Here is a 17,500-nt window from a genome sequence, read left to right on the forward strand (position 1 = left end):
AAACAAAATAAATTTAGATCTCAAAAAAAAAATTTTGATTAGAATTTTTCTTAAGAATCCGACAATAAGATGCGTATGTGTGTGAAACATCTAATATAAAGAAATAGAGTCGATTTGTGAGTTTTGAAACTAAATATAAAATTCTTACTTGTATAAAATTATTTAGATGTTCTTTTGCGCCGTGAGGTTCTTGATTTGCTGTTTATATATTTCCACTTCCCTCTCCTTCTTCTTGTACTGCTTAAAATACTCAGCTGCTTGTTTTTGCGTCTCTATTAATTGCCTAGTCAATTCCGCTATGTCTGTTGCGGTCTTAGAGTCTTCTAAGTTATCTTCTTCGGTAACTTCTTCTATATCGTCGTTTAATTTTAAAATTATTGGTTCTACGAGTTTTGTAGAAACTACAGCTTTGTTCTAAGACAAAAAAGTTGTTCTTTCTTTTATATTTGTAAAATTATATATATTATTCATATATTATTAATCTTTTACACAAAGTAATTTTACCTCATTCGATGAAAAAGAATTGCTGGATTCATTGACAATAGGTACCGTAGTGGTAGTAGGAACCGTTGTAATGAATACTTTTCCAGCTTTACTATCTATGGAAGATTTCTTCAGGATATTTGGAGCTCGTGACGTAACGGTAGGTAAATTTTGACTTATGATTTGATTCGATTTAATTATGACCTTTCTCGCTGTTCCTTTCCGCGGAGAAACTTGAATTCGTCTTATATTAAACGAACCTCTAGTTGAATTCAAAGCGAGTTTTCCAGCTTCTACAATAACAATTATCATGAGGGACACTCCACCATGCCATTTTCCTTTTTGTTTTTAATACGTAACAAATAAAAAGAGAAATCAAACCTGTTAAAACCACCGTTCTTCCACTTTCCATTGCATTTTCTACAATAGATGATTCATCATCAACAGGTATCATTCTGATTCCATGCGCTTCTAATAATCTAAACTGCTTATTAACGTTTCCTATTGATGTGATGTCTTTATGTTTTTTACTATTTATAATATCATTTGTGTCGACCATTTCAATATCATTTATTTCTTTTTCTTGTTCGCTACTATTAGGAGATACACGAATCTGTTGAAAGATCACTTTTGGCTTTCCCTCACCCTGAGCTGCAATTTTACAAGAAGTGAAGAAATGGATACAATAAACATTGGAAATAGAAAATTTCGTTTTTATAAAAAAGATATGTCATACCATGGACAAGTTTCTGTTTAGGCGAAGACAGTTGCTCCAATGATTCCAATTTATCTTTTATCTCATCAGCTTCTAATTGCATTAAATTATGTGTAGCTGCTTCTAATTCTGCAGAATTGGCTTCACTTTGCTGGTGAGCTTTAATACCTACTATTTCCCTTTCTTGTTGCAATATATCCACTAGATCTAGCCTGTCATGCTCCAACGCAAGACTAACTGGTGTTTTACCAAATTTACTAATTGCAGCTGGGTCAGCCCCATATTCCAGTAAAGTATGTATTACCCTTACATGTTCACGTTCTACCGCCCAATGCAATGGAGTCATTCTCAACTGAAAAATTCATTCATGTTAATTCTATGAAATAACTATTTAGCAAATTTATAATCCATATTCTGATATTATACCATATCCCTGCTATCAACATCTGCTCCATGAAATAGTAGCAACTGTACCATCTGACAATGGCCCTCATACACTGCCATGTGTAATGGTGTTCTATCAACTTTTGTCTTAGCATCTCTCGACATTCCAGCTCTGAGTAATATCTCAGCTATCTCTTTATGATTATATTGTGCAGCTAAATGGAGTGCACTTGTACCGAGCTGAAATAGGAAAGATAGAATTGTAAACTTTGTCAATATAAATTATATGTATAATTCTTTAAATATTGACGTACCCAATCGGTACTAAACGGTGCACCTCTGCTCATAAGCTCACGGACAGTCTCGATGTCTCCAGTTTTTGCACTAACTAATAGTTGCTTGCCAAGCTCTACTACCGAGATGGTATCCTGGGATCTTGCACGTGAAGTAACACAAGAAAATATCTCCACCTGATAAGTTTCAAATTACTGTTAAGTATTTATAATAGAAGATTGTTACCCCAAATTAAAGTGGCCCATCATATAATGAATCATTTCATATTCGGTACGCAACAAAGTAACTACTACTTACTGGTATGAGAGCATCTGTGTCCAGATCCTCAATATTATGGGTAGATATACTTTCAGTTTGCATTTTTGTGTCTTGTGCTCAGTTTTCTTCGAGTGGACAAGTTCTAAAATGAGATTATCCATAACAGTGACAGTAGTAAGTAGTAGGTTCTTCCTGAATAGTTGGAAGCAGCTGCACGCGACTCGTTTCGAGGTGTTAGTATCTGACGTTCGACCTTGGACCAACAAAATCGTAAATGGGTTATAAAAATAACCAAGTTCTTTTATCAACGATTATAAAATCCACGACCTCGACTCACGCACGCAGCGCGTGTGATCTATCGGTTTCTCGAAATCAAATTGCATCGCCACAGGATGTTTTTATTTCGCCGTCTTAGGTAGCGAGGAACTTCCTGTTCCTGTTCACATTGAACGGAAGTCCCATGCCATAGGCCCTGTGTTTCGTGCTCAAAAAAACTAGCCACTTCGCGTACAGTCCATGGGCCGAACGAAGAATTGTACTTACAATGAGTGCATTATTTTCATTTTCTTGGTGAATTTCGCGGCGATCGCCCAACGGGCGCACGACTGGTACACTTCCCTCGTCGGTGCCTTCGCGTTTTACGGCCACGGTAAAGTTTCGTGAAAATGGCGGCGCCTTGGCGCCATTCCTAGCGCAATCCGGCTAAAGCTAATATTTCATGTGTTATCCGACGTCGCATGCTGCGCATTCCTATTGGCTATCGTATAGGGAAAAATTGATTGAAAATACATCCAGTGTAAAAGATGTTATATTGTTACATTCTGTTTTTTATATTTATAATTGAATCAACAATTTTTCTGTGAATGTGTATGCAGAATTTATTTTTCAGTTGAAATACTCCTGCAGATAAATTTTCCTATTTTAAAGATGAGAAGTCCAAATTCCCTATTAGAATATCCCTATTGGATTTTTTTATAAAACTATTTATTTAGACAGATATTTTACTGCCTTTTTTAATGATAGAAGAAACGTATCCAATAAATAATTAATTAACATTCATCTCGATCTTCGGCATTGAGTCGAGAATGATTTCTATGAAGTATCTAAATTGAATAAAATTAAAATGTCCTCTAGTTGATTGTCTTTAAATAAAAAGTTTTTAAATTTAAAATCAAAACTTTGAAGTTTTTTCAAAATTAAAAATTAAAAAGAATTATTTCTCTTTTTAAATATTAGGTGTACAAATGAATAATCCAATTTTTTCAGCTACATTCAAGGTTTATTTTAAAAGAAAGTAAATAAAATTGTTCAATCAAAGTATTCGCCGTTGCTTTCTGTAACTTTAAGCCATCTTTCAGGCAGCTGATGAATTCCATCTCGGAAAAATGTTACGTCTTTGGACACGATAAAGTCGTCAAGCCATTTTCGGATCTCATCCACTGATTGGAAGTGCATATCGGACAAGGCGTGTTGCATCGACCGGAACAAGTGATAATCGGATGGAGCAATGTCTGGTGAATATGCCGGGTGCTGCAAGACGTTCCAGTCAAGACTCATTACGGTGTCTTTTGTATTGGAAGCAATGTGTGGTCTGGCGTTGTCATGCAACAATTTCACTGGACTCCTGGTTCTCCTTTGCCAGTATACGGGCGTTTTCGTTCCAATTCTTGACTCAAGCAGATTAATTGACGTTGATAACAATCCGCAGTAACTGTTTCACCCGGCTCCAACAACTCATAATAAAGCACACCCTTGATATCCCATCAAATGCAGAAAAGAACCTTCTTTCCGAAGCGATTGGGTTTTGCGACTGATTTTGATGATTCGCCGGGATTTACCCATGACTTTCTGCGTTTCGGATTGTCATAGAGTATCCATTTCTCATCGCCCGTAACGATTTTCCACAAGAAAAACTTTCGACGCTACTTATTGAGAAGAGAAAGACACGCTGCCACTCGTTGATTTTTGTTGGTTTCAGTGAGTTCATGCGGAACCCATTTTCCTTCTTTCTGGATATTTCCCATCTCATGGCGTTTGGAAATCGTTTGCTGCGTTACTCCCAACTGTTCTGCAAGCTCTTTTTGTGTTTGTGCCAAATTCTCAGCGAGCAGTTGTTCCAAATCATCATTATCACACTTCCGAGGGCCTCTAGGGCGTTGTTTGTCGATTAGACTGAAATTACCGCTTTTAAACCGCTTAAACCAAAATGCGCACAACGACACAACGCCTTCGCCGAGAAAGAAACAAATCGATTCGCACGCTCTTGCAGCATTTTTTCCTTGTTGGAATTCGTAAAGAATGCAGTGTCGGATATGCACCTTATCTGTTGCCATTTTCGACTGTACTGAACTGAATACTTTTGAAGGTTATGTTGGGCCTTTCGCCAAATTATATATGTTCTTTTTAATAGCTATATGTCAACATTGCATAATCACGAAAGAGCGGGAAAATCTATTCAATTTAAAATTGATTTCGTAACTGCTTAAAATAATTTGGATTATCCATTTGTACACCTAATATTTTTAAATATTATATCTGTCGGAAAAGAGTTTTGAGCAAACATTCTGAGGATAAAATTAATTTTATAATCAGATTATGTACAGCAAATAGATCGATCACAATTGCGAGGAGAAGATGAAAAAGAATAATGCCACATCGGGGTAAAGTGTCCGACGACAGCAGTAATCGCTTTTCGATCTCCTTATTCTTCCCCTTTGCCTCCTCCCCTACATTCTTCTCCATTCGTTCTCCATCCTTGTTCTCGCCATTTTCATTTGTCTTCGTCTGACTCACAGCAATGTCCGACTTATCCTTACCCCGTCGCGTAGTTGACCCAGAATCGCGGAGATAACGGAGCAGCAAGGTGCAACAACAATGAATCTCTATGCGACACGAATGCTAGGCAGGACGAAGAGAGGAGTAGGAACAAGGAAGAGAGGGACGATGGAATCCAGAAGAATGTCGCGTGTAGACGAACAGGTAGATGGGCTACACATATGTGCACATACAGACACATACATGCGGGCCAGATAGATATCGATTGTCCGCTACCGCTCGTTATCGTAATTGACATTATCGCGACCGATCGCGGCATCATATGCGTTAATACAATTATTTCGGCGACATTAGGTTACTCGCATATTTGCGCCCGAACAACTGATGAACATTCGCGAAATAACAGAGATAGCGGTTATTCCCCACCTCCCGCCCCGTCCGTGAAAGTTCACAAAACAACAGCAAGTCAAACGCGTACGTTTGATAATAGACAATTCAATCTTTGTACACCGACGACTGTTTTTGTCACGATGTCAATTTTACGCGGAAAACTGTAGCGTCATAAATGTTCGATCTCTGAGCGAGAGAATCTAGCCTTCCGGCTTTGAGTTGGGACTGAAGTTCGTAGAAGATGGATACGCTAAAATTTCCTCGTCGTATCTGTTCTTATATTTATTCATCTCTCTTTTCTTCGCAATTATTGCAATTTCTTGATAAAAAGAAAACAGAATTGATACATCGGGGTAGCACGCGTAGATTAGTTCCCCCTGACGAGCTGTTAATCGCACCAACGTATCGATTTGCTTATCGGATTGCACAATCTCAATCGCATTAAAAGGCTCGTCGGTAATCGGCTGTTCTTATCGCGACGTTAGATTCGAGCATGCGGTCTCCGCATGTAGTTATGTATTTACAAAGTTACAGTTCGGCCGGACGTCACACTACCGGTACGATCGGCGTAACGCGAATTTTTGCCCGAGTGGCAAGGGGGGAAGGGGCAAGTTGACTCTTGTTTATATCTGACTTCACAGCGCTTCGCGTTCGTCAGTCCGACTTTTCGCCAAGGACAGTGTCCTTTGTGTATAATTCCGTCGCGTGTTTTCTCCGCCGCGGTAGCGTCTCTCCGCCAGCGAACGACTGCCGGGAGTGACGCACGAGATCGTCGTGGCGTGTTAATTAGCGTTAATTAACGTCGCCCTTCGTCTCCGGTATTGGTAATTTACTCGCTCGTGCCGCAGGTGCTTCGAGCCGGCCGGCGCTCGTCTTTCGATCCATCGATCGTGGCGCGTTAATTGTCAATTATTTTCGCGCTGGCCATCCGCAGAGAATCAGCCGTGCGCGCGATCGGCATCGGCGAAATGAATTCCCGTATTACTTGAGATATGTCGCAGCGACCGGCTATATTTCTTCGTGTGCGCGCTCGAGCTCGCGGTCGTCGTGTTTCGCGTCGCGGCGCGGGGTGGCATTCCTGCAGCGTCGTGAAGTTTGCCACCGGGTAATTCGAATTTTTCGCCTGTCGCAGCGCGCCCGAACGAGTGGCCGGGAGTGTCGTTGAAGAAGCTCGCGTCGCGTCGTTTGCCCGTTGCGAGTGCGTCGCGAACGCAACGAGACGGTCGATTGTCGCGCGTATATCTCGCTAATTAACATTAGCGCGAGTTCGCGAGTGCTTCAAGTGCGAGAGCCGTGCCACGGCCGGACGGAGCTGTTGGCGCCGACGAGGTTATGGCGACGCATCGACCGGTGAGTAAATCAGTTCTCTATGTCCGCGCAATTGATCGTCCGACGATTTCGCCTCTGACGTCTGCCGCGTACGATTTGGCAAACGCGAAAACAGCGGTTTATCGAGCGCGAGTTTTATGAAGGTTCACGTTCTCAATGGCGATCAGTTTCAAATTTTCGGCGAATCGGGAGATGCCGGCGCACGAGCCGCTGTGAGTCAGTCATTTTGTGGCTTCCGCTCGAGCCCCATCTGTGCGAAATTAATTTCTTTGTTAATTCCTCCTCTCGTATCTCGCTTATGAATACTTGACGCGATCGGACATCTCTTTTTCATCGGAAAGAACGATAAAGCTCCGTCTACAATGGGAGTAAGAATGTACGCAGTGAGAGACGAGTAAACAGTGTAAAAAATTGACCAACAACAGTCGTGATAATCGACGGATCTTGACTTTCTCCCGACCTTGATCACTCGTTAATCGGCATTCAGGCATTCGTCTTAGACACGTAAATGACATGAAAATAAAGGCGAAAAAATGGCGACTTGTCTTTCGATTTCGTGGAAGTATCTCGCCGGTGTCTCGCCCTTGTACCGACGTTGTATCCATTTGCTGCGATGCAATGCGTCGATACGCTTCAATCAGGCGGATACATTCGGAGGCCGGTATTTCCGTCTGATTATCGAAGCCCGGCTCGCCCACCACGTTCTGCCAATCACTCGCGAGCGAGTCTCTCACACGTTCGAGGGGATTGTCCGAATGCCGAAGCGGTATCTAATCTAGTGGATCATTCGAATGTCTAATAGCGATTTCGGTCGCTTGGATTAATTCGCGCCGTGCCGCGCCGGTGCGTGCCAAAGACCGTCGTGCGTAAAGTTATTTAAACGTCAAAAGCACGCCGTCTCTCTCGTCACAATGCTGTCTCTCGCGACATTTGCCGCGATATGTTCCGCGTTTACGTCCGCCTTTCCTGCACTTTTTCGTTATGTTTCTGCACTCGTACAGATAATCTCGCTTATATACGTGTTAGAAACAGTAAGGCGATCCCGAATGTGTGTGTACGCAGCGAGCCTGTAAAAACAATTAAAGCACACGTTGTTCTCTCATCACTTCGCAATTGAAACCCCGTTGGGCTTTCGGCGAGCCGAAACAACGGGGTCGCAAACGAGCGAAAATAACCTAACCGACAAGATGCGATAATAATAACGCGCAAGGAAATCATATTCGTCTCCCATGCTGATAGAAAATTCAACTCGACGAAATTATGCAAGTTTCAATCTCCGGCAGAAATACACACCCGCGGAAATGACGCGGGTTTTACGCTGGGTCAGCCGGCCGTGAAAGGTTAATACGACGCGCCAATCCCGCGACAACTTTTCGATACAGCGAATTCAGGGATTTGCGGTGACCAAAAAATCGAAACCGCGGAATTTCGCAGGAGTAGTCTCTCATGCGGCTCTCTCGAGCAGTCTCATTTTCAGCACATCTTATCGATGTACGAAAGCTGGGTCAGCAAAGCGATTGTACATACACACACACACACACACACACACATACGTATACGTATACACATATTGTGTATATGTATGTGTATACACGTACACGAGGCGCGCTATCATGTGCGTGCACCGCCACATCGCGTTAACCATTCCTTATATCGTAATCTCAGAAGGTGGCTGGCCGCACGATCGCGGGTGAGCTTGCATGCTTTCGTTCGCTTCGCGGTAGTAGCTACGGGTCGAAGCTACGTGTTGTAGCTTCGTGAATTTCTTACGAGGGAAAATGCACGGGGCTCGACGGTGTCGCGGTTCTCTCGCGACGAGTGCTTTCCCGCGACGAGGGGGAAACAGTCAACGCTTCATACATCCCTGTCGTCTTAAATTCTCGAACTTTGCCGGATTAAAACTTCTCTCTCTCTCTCTCTCTCTCTCTCTCTCTCTCTCTCCTCGCGGTATACTTCCGGTAAATCGTTCCATAAAAATAAAACTATCCAGAAGCGCGTACATGGCGCGAGCGATGGCAAAGGGCACGGATCGATCCGCGTGATGTTTTATTTAAGATGCAGCCGTATCGAAGAATCGGCCGAAAACGACCCGATAATTTTTCACCCCTGACTGAAAAATGGCACGCCGCGCGAAAAGGAGAACGATGATTTCGTTAAAGTGACGCGTGAAGTAATCGTTCGCTGTTGCACTTATCGAGACGATACTTCTGCTCGATACAAATACTTGACATATTTTCGAGGGGAGGACGAAGATAGAGATTATTCGGACCGCTCAAAAGACATTTTGATATTCGGTTTGCCTAAGCTGGGAGTCCGTGGCGTATCACGTTAATTAAAAAAATCTGCAAGTATAATATCTCACGTATAACGCACGCGAGTGCGTGTACGTGCATTTTCATTTTCCCTTTATTGGACCGTGTGAATGTTGCACGTGTGATCGATAGGTTTGTGTGTGTGTGTGTGTGTGTGTGTGTGTGTGTGTGTGTCCGGACGACGGGCCTCCCGGAAGTATTACGAAAACGCCTAGAATTACGACGCTTACATTGGAATTAAGCGCCGTTGGTGCGACGGCCCGTACATGCATTTGCTCGTACCGCAGCTAGCCGCGTTTTTTAAGAATAGTTTCCGCGATACTTTTTCACTGGCACACCAGCGCGCTTGTGGTCGGTGAAAAAAAAAAAGCGTCGGGAATTTGAGAATGCTGGCAAACTGGCGTGCCGTTTTCGTCGCCAGCCGGGGAGAGTAGACCACTTGCATAGGAGTTGGGATGTTCCAACTCTGCGAACTGCTAGCATAGTCATAGACACGCCAGCAGGTAGATCGTTCGGGTCGTCTTAAAACTCGCGTCTCTTAAATCGCACGGGTAAAAGTGCTTGAAATGGTGCTCGGGGGATATTTTAAGATATCTACAAGCGCAACACCGCGCGGGTGATATATATACGCGCGTTAGAAATTACTGGCTACAAAGATTACCTCGACCACATAGCTGCCACGGCTTGTTGGCATATTATTGTTTGTTTTATTCTTTGTTTATGCCGGCATAAGGGTATTCTTGAATGAGGATATATTAATCAAATCGCAATAAAGCAGAAAGTCAGTCGACGCTTCCGACGAGACTGCGTCGTAAACACTCCGGCGCGTGTTTTATCTGGAAAAACTCTCACGAGAGCGAAATTTATTTAAAATATCTCCCTGGCTGTTACCTTTCCCTGGCGCACTTTTCAATGATTGTGGGAGGGGCGGGGGGGGGGAGGGGGGAAAGGAGGAGCATCGGTGTGAGCTACGGTTTACGCACAGACGCGTGCATGTGCCGCAGTTCGTTTCGTGCCGCGTACAGGCAGCCGTGTCGATTATTACAGCGTTTCATGCAGCGTTTGAGAAACGCGCCGCGGGATCCAGGAAGTGCTGCACAGGAAATGAGATTCTTGCGTGAACAATACTCCAGTCAGCGCTCAACGTACGTTGCGCCGCGAAACGCGTTGAGCTCCGCGCGCGTGAGCCACCGAATTGGCATTCGACAATTCGCGGAATTTGCATTTCGTTATCACAGGAGACGAAAGTCGCGCCGATAACGCGTCGTTCCGTTCGCTCGGTGCGCCGTTGATAGCGCCGTTGATGCGCGGTTCTTCGCATCGCTCAACATTTCATCCCCGGCACGTCGAAGCAGCTCTCCGCTGCTTCTTTCGCCGGCCGCGGAGCTTGCGAATTCTCACATCGAGCGTCGCGTCGATACGAATTGGGAAAATAATATAAAAGCATATTCTTTTTTTTCCGTCGCTGTGATCCAGCTTCGATAAGCAGGATCAATATTATCTTCGTCAGTGAAGCAATTTCTGCAATGGTCACTCCCGCGCGCGTCATCCGTCTTTCGATTTCTGCCGTTCGAGCGAACGAAAATAATTTCAGCGCGCTTCGACTTCCCATGCTCGGATTACCCCTTCTTACTGTCCCGCGTATTTCAATAATATCATATAAATAATAGTCCAACAGGAGAATGATATATATATATATATATATATATAATTATATAGGGAGATCAATTAAGCGGTCACGACCTCGATCGGGTCGCTGATAAATTAATAGCCGTCTAGCTCGGTCAGGTAGAATTAGAGTTGACGTGGTGTTACACATTTAAGAGCGACTTATTTCTTCGTCTTAACGGCCCGCTTCTTCTTTCTCTCCTCTGGTCGATACGGCCCCAACTTCCGGCGCACCATAACGCCCCTCCACCAGGCTTGCATCCTGATTGCGCTACGGCGCACGTGATCCTCGTGCTCCTTTTGCCTTGTGAGCGCCTCCTGCTCCGCAAGGTATGTGTCGATGAATTCCTGGTTACTGCGGTACTGCAACACAATAACCACCGTATCCTACTTCAGCGCGAGCTCACCGACGTATATTATCAGTTCGTTGTCCCGCACGAAAATAAGTACATCCTTTGCTCGGGATTCGTCGGCTTTACACGCCGATCACGTATCACCGTAGACAATAAGGAGGGAATCGATAATGACCGATATACGACGGATGTACGATTAAAAGCTAGAGGGGCCATAGAATCTGCCGAAGAATTTGGTCGTGAGAGAGAAAAGGGGGGAGGGGGGAAGAGATGGGGAAGGGAAGAGAAAGAGATCGCGCGCATATGATTGATGAGGAGACTGTTACGCGAATAGATCGCGTCGTCTGAGTCAATGTATACATATATCTATGTAATTCTGTTTAAAGTGACAAATTTATTCAGGCGTTCTTGATGAAGAAAGCGGGGGTGTAAAATTTACACCGGGAGAACAATGTGCGCGTCGGAGAAACCTCGGAGCATCGTCATTAATTGAACGCTCTATCGTTGATGAGGATTAAGATATTATACAAACAGCGGAATATATCGGAGGGATTAAAATGCGCAGACTTTCGCGATCGACAAGCGGGTTGAAGCTTCGCTCAAACGTACATCCAATCCGAAAGGTACGAGCGGATCTCGCGAACTCCAGCATTCGAATATTCGGCTATCGATAATGACAGTCGAGAGACATTCCAGCGAATCTCAGCGGACACGTGCTCGACGCGAATTATCGATTCCCCGGCGAAACTTCGGCATGCCCTTTAAACTCGCAGAGGCAAGTTATCCGTGCCTGATTGCCAATAGGCTTACGGCGAAACGTGACGCGGTAAATCAGCCAGTCATACAGAGAATGCGAAATAAGAGCCCCGTGATTGTGCTTGTTGCCTTAATTGCCGGGATCCTCTTCATCCGGCAATTAAGATTCGCAGTGGCGGCCGAAATAATGAGCGGCCGGATGCAAATTGAATTACTCGCTCGGTCGGTTGAATTCCGCCGTGGGAATGAAATAAAAATATCTCGCGTACGCAGGTCGCGCACCGCGAATCATTACCTCCGTCGTAAGCCCCTCCAAGTCCGCGCGAGTGTCTTCCATCTCATTGCGCACTTTGCGGATCTCCTTCTCGTACATTTTCTCCTCCCGATCGTACCTGCGTTGCCACTCCTCGATTCGATTCCCGATCAGCTGTAAGTCCAAAGCAAATATTTTTGTCATCTCTCCAAGGGCGTATCTCGTCTTAAACTTTGTCGATGAAATTTGCTTTGAACAAATTACTCTTTCTCTCTCTCTCTCTCTCTCTCTCTCTCTCTCTCTCTCTCTCTCTCTCTCTCTCTCTCTCTCTCTCTGGCCCTCTCTCTCTCTCTCTCTTTCTCTCTCGAAAATTGAATCTCGCAATTTGCATACCATTAGGAAAAATCGTTAAACGCCGGAGTCGCGTTCTAAATTCTCTCGTTAAAGAATATACATGCATAGCTGAGCGAATCGCTTCGATCACTCGGTTTGATTTTGACGACGGTCTCTTTAAAGTTCTCCGTGCATTTTTGCGCTTGTGTATATGTGTATATATATATATATATATATAAGCTGTATGAAACTTTTACTCCGCACTATGGAGAGAAAAAGTTGGCGCTCACCGCAATACGCTGCGTCAAATAGCGTATCAATTCGCTATTCACGCGATTCTCGTTCCTCTCGCGCGCGTTACAATCGTTCAGAGTCTTGGCCAGTTTGTCCATCTCCAACTCGTAACGCAGCACATTCTGCTCGCGACGTGCCTCTTCCCACGCTCGGACGTATCTCATCTCCGCGTCCTTAATTAGTTTCAGTCTCTCCTTCTCGTCCTAACGTTTTGCCAACAAGTTTTGTTCATCATGACCACACTCACATCGTAACTGAGTAATAGCTAAACGTTAAAACTTGATGATTTATTGTCCTTGCGTGACACGCCCGTTCGGCCCCCCTCACCACCGCCTCTTTACGTAATTTATTGTATTTCACGCGCAATTGTTGGACTTACGCGGCGTCGTATTTATTTATATACCCGCGTCAAAATGAGCTTCTTCGTCGAGTGTTCCTCCGCCTGCTCGTTCGACGTTCTCTTATCGGCGATTGTCTTTCGTAACTCGCTCACGACCGTCTGCATCCGCTCGTGCTCTTCTAGTAAAAGACGCTCCTGCTCCTCCTGCGACGTGATCCTCTCGATCTCTCCGATTAATATCTCGATAGTACCGCGTTCGCTAATTTCCCGCTTCAAGTCCCGTATTATATTGCCCACGTACAAACTGCAACCGTACGTCCTTTAGTATCAGCGCGAACGGATTACACGTAGTCGAGTTTACACGCTATCGTATCGAGCAGCGGCGGATCGTGGCGGCTTGAGGCTTCGCGGTATATCTTGTAATCTATAATAACTCGATATATATATTATATATATATATATATATAACGTCATTAGAATGCGAGAGAAAACCTTAACAGAATTGAATTATAGATTAAGGAGAGACATATTAAAATTGCAATACTAATCCATTTGAAGATCTCAATCAAGAGAACACAAAATTAAAGTTCACATCCAGATAACGTCCAAAAGGGGACGAAAAATAAAAATGCACGGTACTTACTATCCGACTGTGACGCAAAGTTAAAACGTTAGAAATTGAGAGAACTCATTTATTATTCTTGTCCCGTTTGAAATTTAATTATCATCGACATCGATTTGCTCTCGATTACGCAACATATCTTGAGGCCCCGTCCGACACGTGACATCTCGTCCTATCTATCTGAGTGGATCCGCCGCTGCGTGGATCGACCTTACACTATCGGACGGCATAAACAACCTGTCTTGCCGGAGCTTTTCACGCGCAGCTTCCCTCCGTGAATCCGTCATCCCCACGTCAGCGGCGTCTCCGTCGAGTGACTGCAGAATTGACGTTTCCGAAATCCTGCGGTGTATACAGAAACCGTCATAACCCCCGCGTTTTATTGCGCTGTTCGTTGGACGTACCCAATTTCGAGGAAAGCGTCAGCGGTCGCCGGTTGTCGCAGGGTATTTTGGTAAACGGCCAATGAGTCCGCGCACTCCTTCAGGATCTCCAAGACAGCGTCGCGTTCCGCAGGCGAGAGTCCCGCAGGACTGTCAGCTTCTATCGTTGCCATCGTATTTTCGCGAATTGGACCGGTTTATCGCGAGTTCGCAAGTCACCGCGCTTTTTCACATACGCGCGCTCGCATTCGAGACACACGAAGTGGCAGTGTCCGCGAAATCGCGGGAATTACTCGCAGTGGGAATTAGCGAGGACGATGGGAAGTTGTTGCATGGCGCAACGTCGTCGCGCCTAAGAGTCTGGACTTCGGTTTTCTTGCGCACACACACGCGTGTACACGCGTACGTACACACGTTTTATTCCCAACATGAGGGAATTCAATGTTGAACGTGGCCGACCGGTAGATACATCATGTCAGTCTACATTCGTCTGATGAGCCAATTTATCACGCGTCCGTGCGTAGACTCGGGGCAATCTCTCCAGTTTACTCCCATTGCTTTCGTAAATTCTGAGCAACGTCCACGGTGCACTCGGAATACTGATTGTCCTTTTGGAGAAACGGATGCACCAATGAATGATCGATTAAGAGAGGACGCGATTTATGTTGCGGATGTTGAATTTAATTCCGGCGGATACCGGCGTTGCCGTTATTATACCAGAGGGAAAGCCATGTGAGCAGAGGGAACAACGCCATTTTTTTCCACGTGAGAGAGTACCTGTTTAAATGTCGGTAAAAAAGAAAAACATGCAACGTATGTTTATGAAGTATTTCTTTTTACGTAATATATATTTCTTCCACCTTTCTCTCACTGACGTATATTATATCCATTTTAACTTGATTATATAATAATTATAAACTATTGCGATATTACGTTCTCATTTTCGGGACAGAATTATATTTTTTCGTACAATAACGCGCAAAAACGCACACACACACACACACACACACACACACGCATGCACACACCGAATGGTCATTTGTTGGTGCTCGTAATGAACGCCGAAAGGGAATGCCACTGTACGCGTGCGGAAAGTCAGTCGTTCGTTAGTCGTAACAAATAAGCGGATATTCTTTTTTACGTTATAATTATTGCATCGAGCACGAACACGCGGTCGCATTACATCGATCTATATACAGCGGCCCGCGATGAGTAACAAAAAGAGAGAGAGAGAGAGAGAGAGAGAGAGAGAGAGAGAAAGAGAGAGAGAGAGAGAGAGTGAGAGAGAAAGGGAGGGAGAGACAAGCAAATTCGGTAGCTCGGCAAACCTTTCGAGCGAGCTTAAACAGTTTGATCCATTACCGCGGGCTGCCGTGGAAACGAACGCTCGGCAACCATGGACATTAAAGCGGCAATTGACGTAAAAAAAGGAGGAGAGGCAGGCGGATTTTCGCGTAAAGAGCTAACGCAAATGAAGAGGAGGCATTCGCCGAAAGGATCTCTTTCATAATGTCGAGAGCGCGAATACGATATCTGAGTGACGTGTGACGTTTTTAATCTAACTTTGGCCGGGTCACCCCGTGTAAAGCCGCGCAATTTCGTTAACATCGAGAAACGAGAAAGAGCCGGAGTTTCGTTTTAATGCACTCGCGCGCGCGCGCGCGCGATCGGGCACACACTCGCCGGACGCGATTCTGCTCGTTCGGAAAACTTGGAAGACAGTCTCTCGCGGGAAAGTTCCAACCCGCTTTTGAGAGTGTAGACATTTAGCGCGGGCGTATAAACTGAGCCAAGTCCTCCAAGTCCATCTTGGCTTACACGAAGCCGAAGAAATGTACCGTGCAGTTTCGCCGCAACGCCATGGGACGCCTGTCTCGTATCATCGATTTTAAGTGTTGTGAAATCTTTCGCTCACACTCGCCTTCTCGTCTCGCTCGCGCGATAAAGGTATATCGCGGTCTTTCTCGCGTTTATTAGCCGGCCTGCCAACTCTGTAACCGCGTAACTGCAGCTCGATTGTAACTCGACGATAAAACACACACACACACACACACACACACATATACACACGCGCGCGCTCACGTAAGCTCTGCTGAGTGTACGCAATAGTACGCTTCGGAATTGCGGATAAACGCGATCAGATACGACGTGTTTTGCGCGAAAATAGACGCGTTTTACACGTCGTCGCGAATGATATTTACATAAGGGAGGGAAAATCGTGGAAACTCGATGAACATCGTTCCGCTTGATCTGCCTGGGGGGAGAGTTCGCGCGCGCGCGCGGTTCGCTTCTTCATCAATTATTCCACTCCCATGGGCGAAGCGGGCGGGCGAAATCGAAAACAGTGAAATTGATATCGACATAATTACTATCCGATCACGTTAACGTCCCACCCATAAGTAGAAGGCGAAAAAATCCCGCGGGCAAAAAAGCGAGGGCAAAAAGAGAGGCACGTACCAGTTTGATTGGAAAAGTTTCTCACGTCGGGAGAGGGAGACTTTAATCGAATCTGCATCGCCTGCAAAGGGGGTCCTATTCGTTACCCTTCGGGCTCGCTCTCTTGTTTTAACGTAAAGGACACCGGATCGTGAATTCGCGAAAACAAGGTAATGATGTCACTCGTCACAATGAAGCCCGTCGAATTTTCTCGAGTTCCCACCGGCTGTGTGTCCTGTGTGTCCTGTGTGTCCTGTGTGTCCTGTGTGTACGTTTCCGCGCGTAGGTGCGACGAGTTGTTCTCTGTGGTGATTGCCGGGACCCGCCGTCGATTAATCACGATTTGACACGTGGCAAAATACATGTCGTTGGGACTTTCCAGCTTAAGAACGAGCCCGGCGAGATGCAAAGATTAGACAAAGAAAATGTCAAGCGTGTGAAATATGATCCGCGACGATGTGTGAATGGCGCTGCGCAAAAACGAGTTAATCCGTTAGGTCGAGAGAGTCTTGAGTAGATGAAGCGCAAAATATATATAAACGGTGTCGACGTGATAGCACCGTAAATCCAGTGTGCAGAGAGTTATTAAATATTACACCGTTATGAATTTTTAACTCTTGAAACTTCAAATATTTTTCATCTCTCTCTAATATTCGCTACGTCCAAGGAAACTAAATTTTTCATACGCAACAAGATACGTCTAAAGGAGAAATGTCTTTCCATTTTTTACTAAATAATTTAATGAGGTTACTTTGTTTAATCTTACAAAGCTAAGAAGTCTGATGCAAAAAACATAAAGTAATATCAATGTATCGAGAATAGAAAAGAGGACACAATAAGAAATTTAAAAGTTTCTTAACAAGCTCCCAGCTTCTATAATCCCGTTTAATCGATTTCGCCGATCAATTCCTTCCAATTTGTCCACTCGTATAAAAGGGACTAGCATCAATCTCTATATCTTCACGAGAACACGAAGGATAACATTAGTATAAAAACGTAACCTTTCCAAATAAGAAGAAAAAAATATATATGTACCCCCGTAACAGGAGTTACCCTTCTGGGGTAACACTCCCGAGGGGTTATCCCACGCGTTTTCTCCAAGCTGACAGCAGCTATGCTAGG

General features: G+C 44.7%; 2 protein-coding genes across 3 annotated transcripts in view; both read right to left on the reverse strand.

Moving 5' to 3' along the window:
• Positions 1–2,821, reverse strand: part of Atac3 (Ada2a-containing complex component 3) — a 4,469-nt gene extending 1,648 nt beyond the window's left edge. Inside the window, exons 1-8 of one of the 2 annotated variants that reach the window (XM_011153829.3) lie at positions 2,678–2,821; positions 2,174–2,276; positions 1,897–2,052; positions 1,625–1,822; positions 1,220–1,550; positions 865–1,134; positions 505–776; positions 1–414 (exon numbers count right to left, since the gene is read on the reverse strand). The exon at positions 1–414 is cut by the window's left edge and continues 1,648 nt beyond it. In XM_011153829.3, the coding sequence (XP_011152131.1) occupies positions 163–414; positions 505–776; positions 865–1,134; positions 1,220–1,550; positions 1,625–1,822; positions 1,897–2,052; positions 2,174–2,236 (1,542 nt within the window). In that variant the 5' untranslated portion in view covers positions 2,237–2,276; positions 2,678–2,821 and the 3' untranslated portion in view covers positions 1–162. Of the gene's footprint in view, positions 415–504; positions 777–864; positions 1,135–1,219; positions 1,551–1,624; positions 1,823–1,896; positions 2,053–2,173; positions 2,635–2,677 lie in introns of those variants that run through there. The other variant, XM_019844941.2, reaches the window with a different exon arrangement.
• A 7,841-nt stretch (positions 2,822–10,662) lies between these two features.
• Positions 10,663–17,500, reverse strand: part of LOC105190857 (dynein regulatory complex protein 9) — a 6,998-nt gene continuing 160 nt past the window's right edge. Inside the window, exons 2-7 of the mRNA XM_025300397.1 lie at positions 13,964–14,719; positions 13,797–13,901; positions 13,001–13,241; positions 12,594–12,800; positions 12,013–12,144; positions 10,663–10,971 (exon numbers count right to left, since the gene is read on the reverse strand). Of these exons, the coding sequence (XP_025156182.1) occupies positions 10,771–10,971; positions 12,013–12,144; positions 12,594–12,800; positions 13,001–13,241; positions 13,797–13,901; positions 13,964–14,115 (1,038 nt within the window). The 5' untranslated portion in view covers positions 14,116–14,719 and the 3' untranslated portion in view covers positions 10,663–10,770. The remainder of the gene's footprint in view (positions 10,972–12,012; positions 12,145–12,593; positions 12,801–13,000; positions 13,242–13,796; positions 13,902–13,963; positions 14,720–17,500) is intronic.

The sequence above is a fragment of the Harpegnathos saltator genome, unplaced genomic scaffold (assembly GCF_003227715.2).
Source record: "Harpegnathos saltator strain DR-91 unplaced genomic scaffold, Hsal_v8.6 scaffold36, whole genome shotgun sequence".
Classification (NCBI taxonomy): domain Eukaryota; kingdom Metazoa; phylum Arthropoda; class Insecta; order Hymenoptera; family Formicidae; genus Harpegnathos; species Harpegnathos saltator.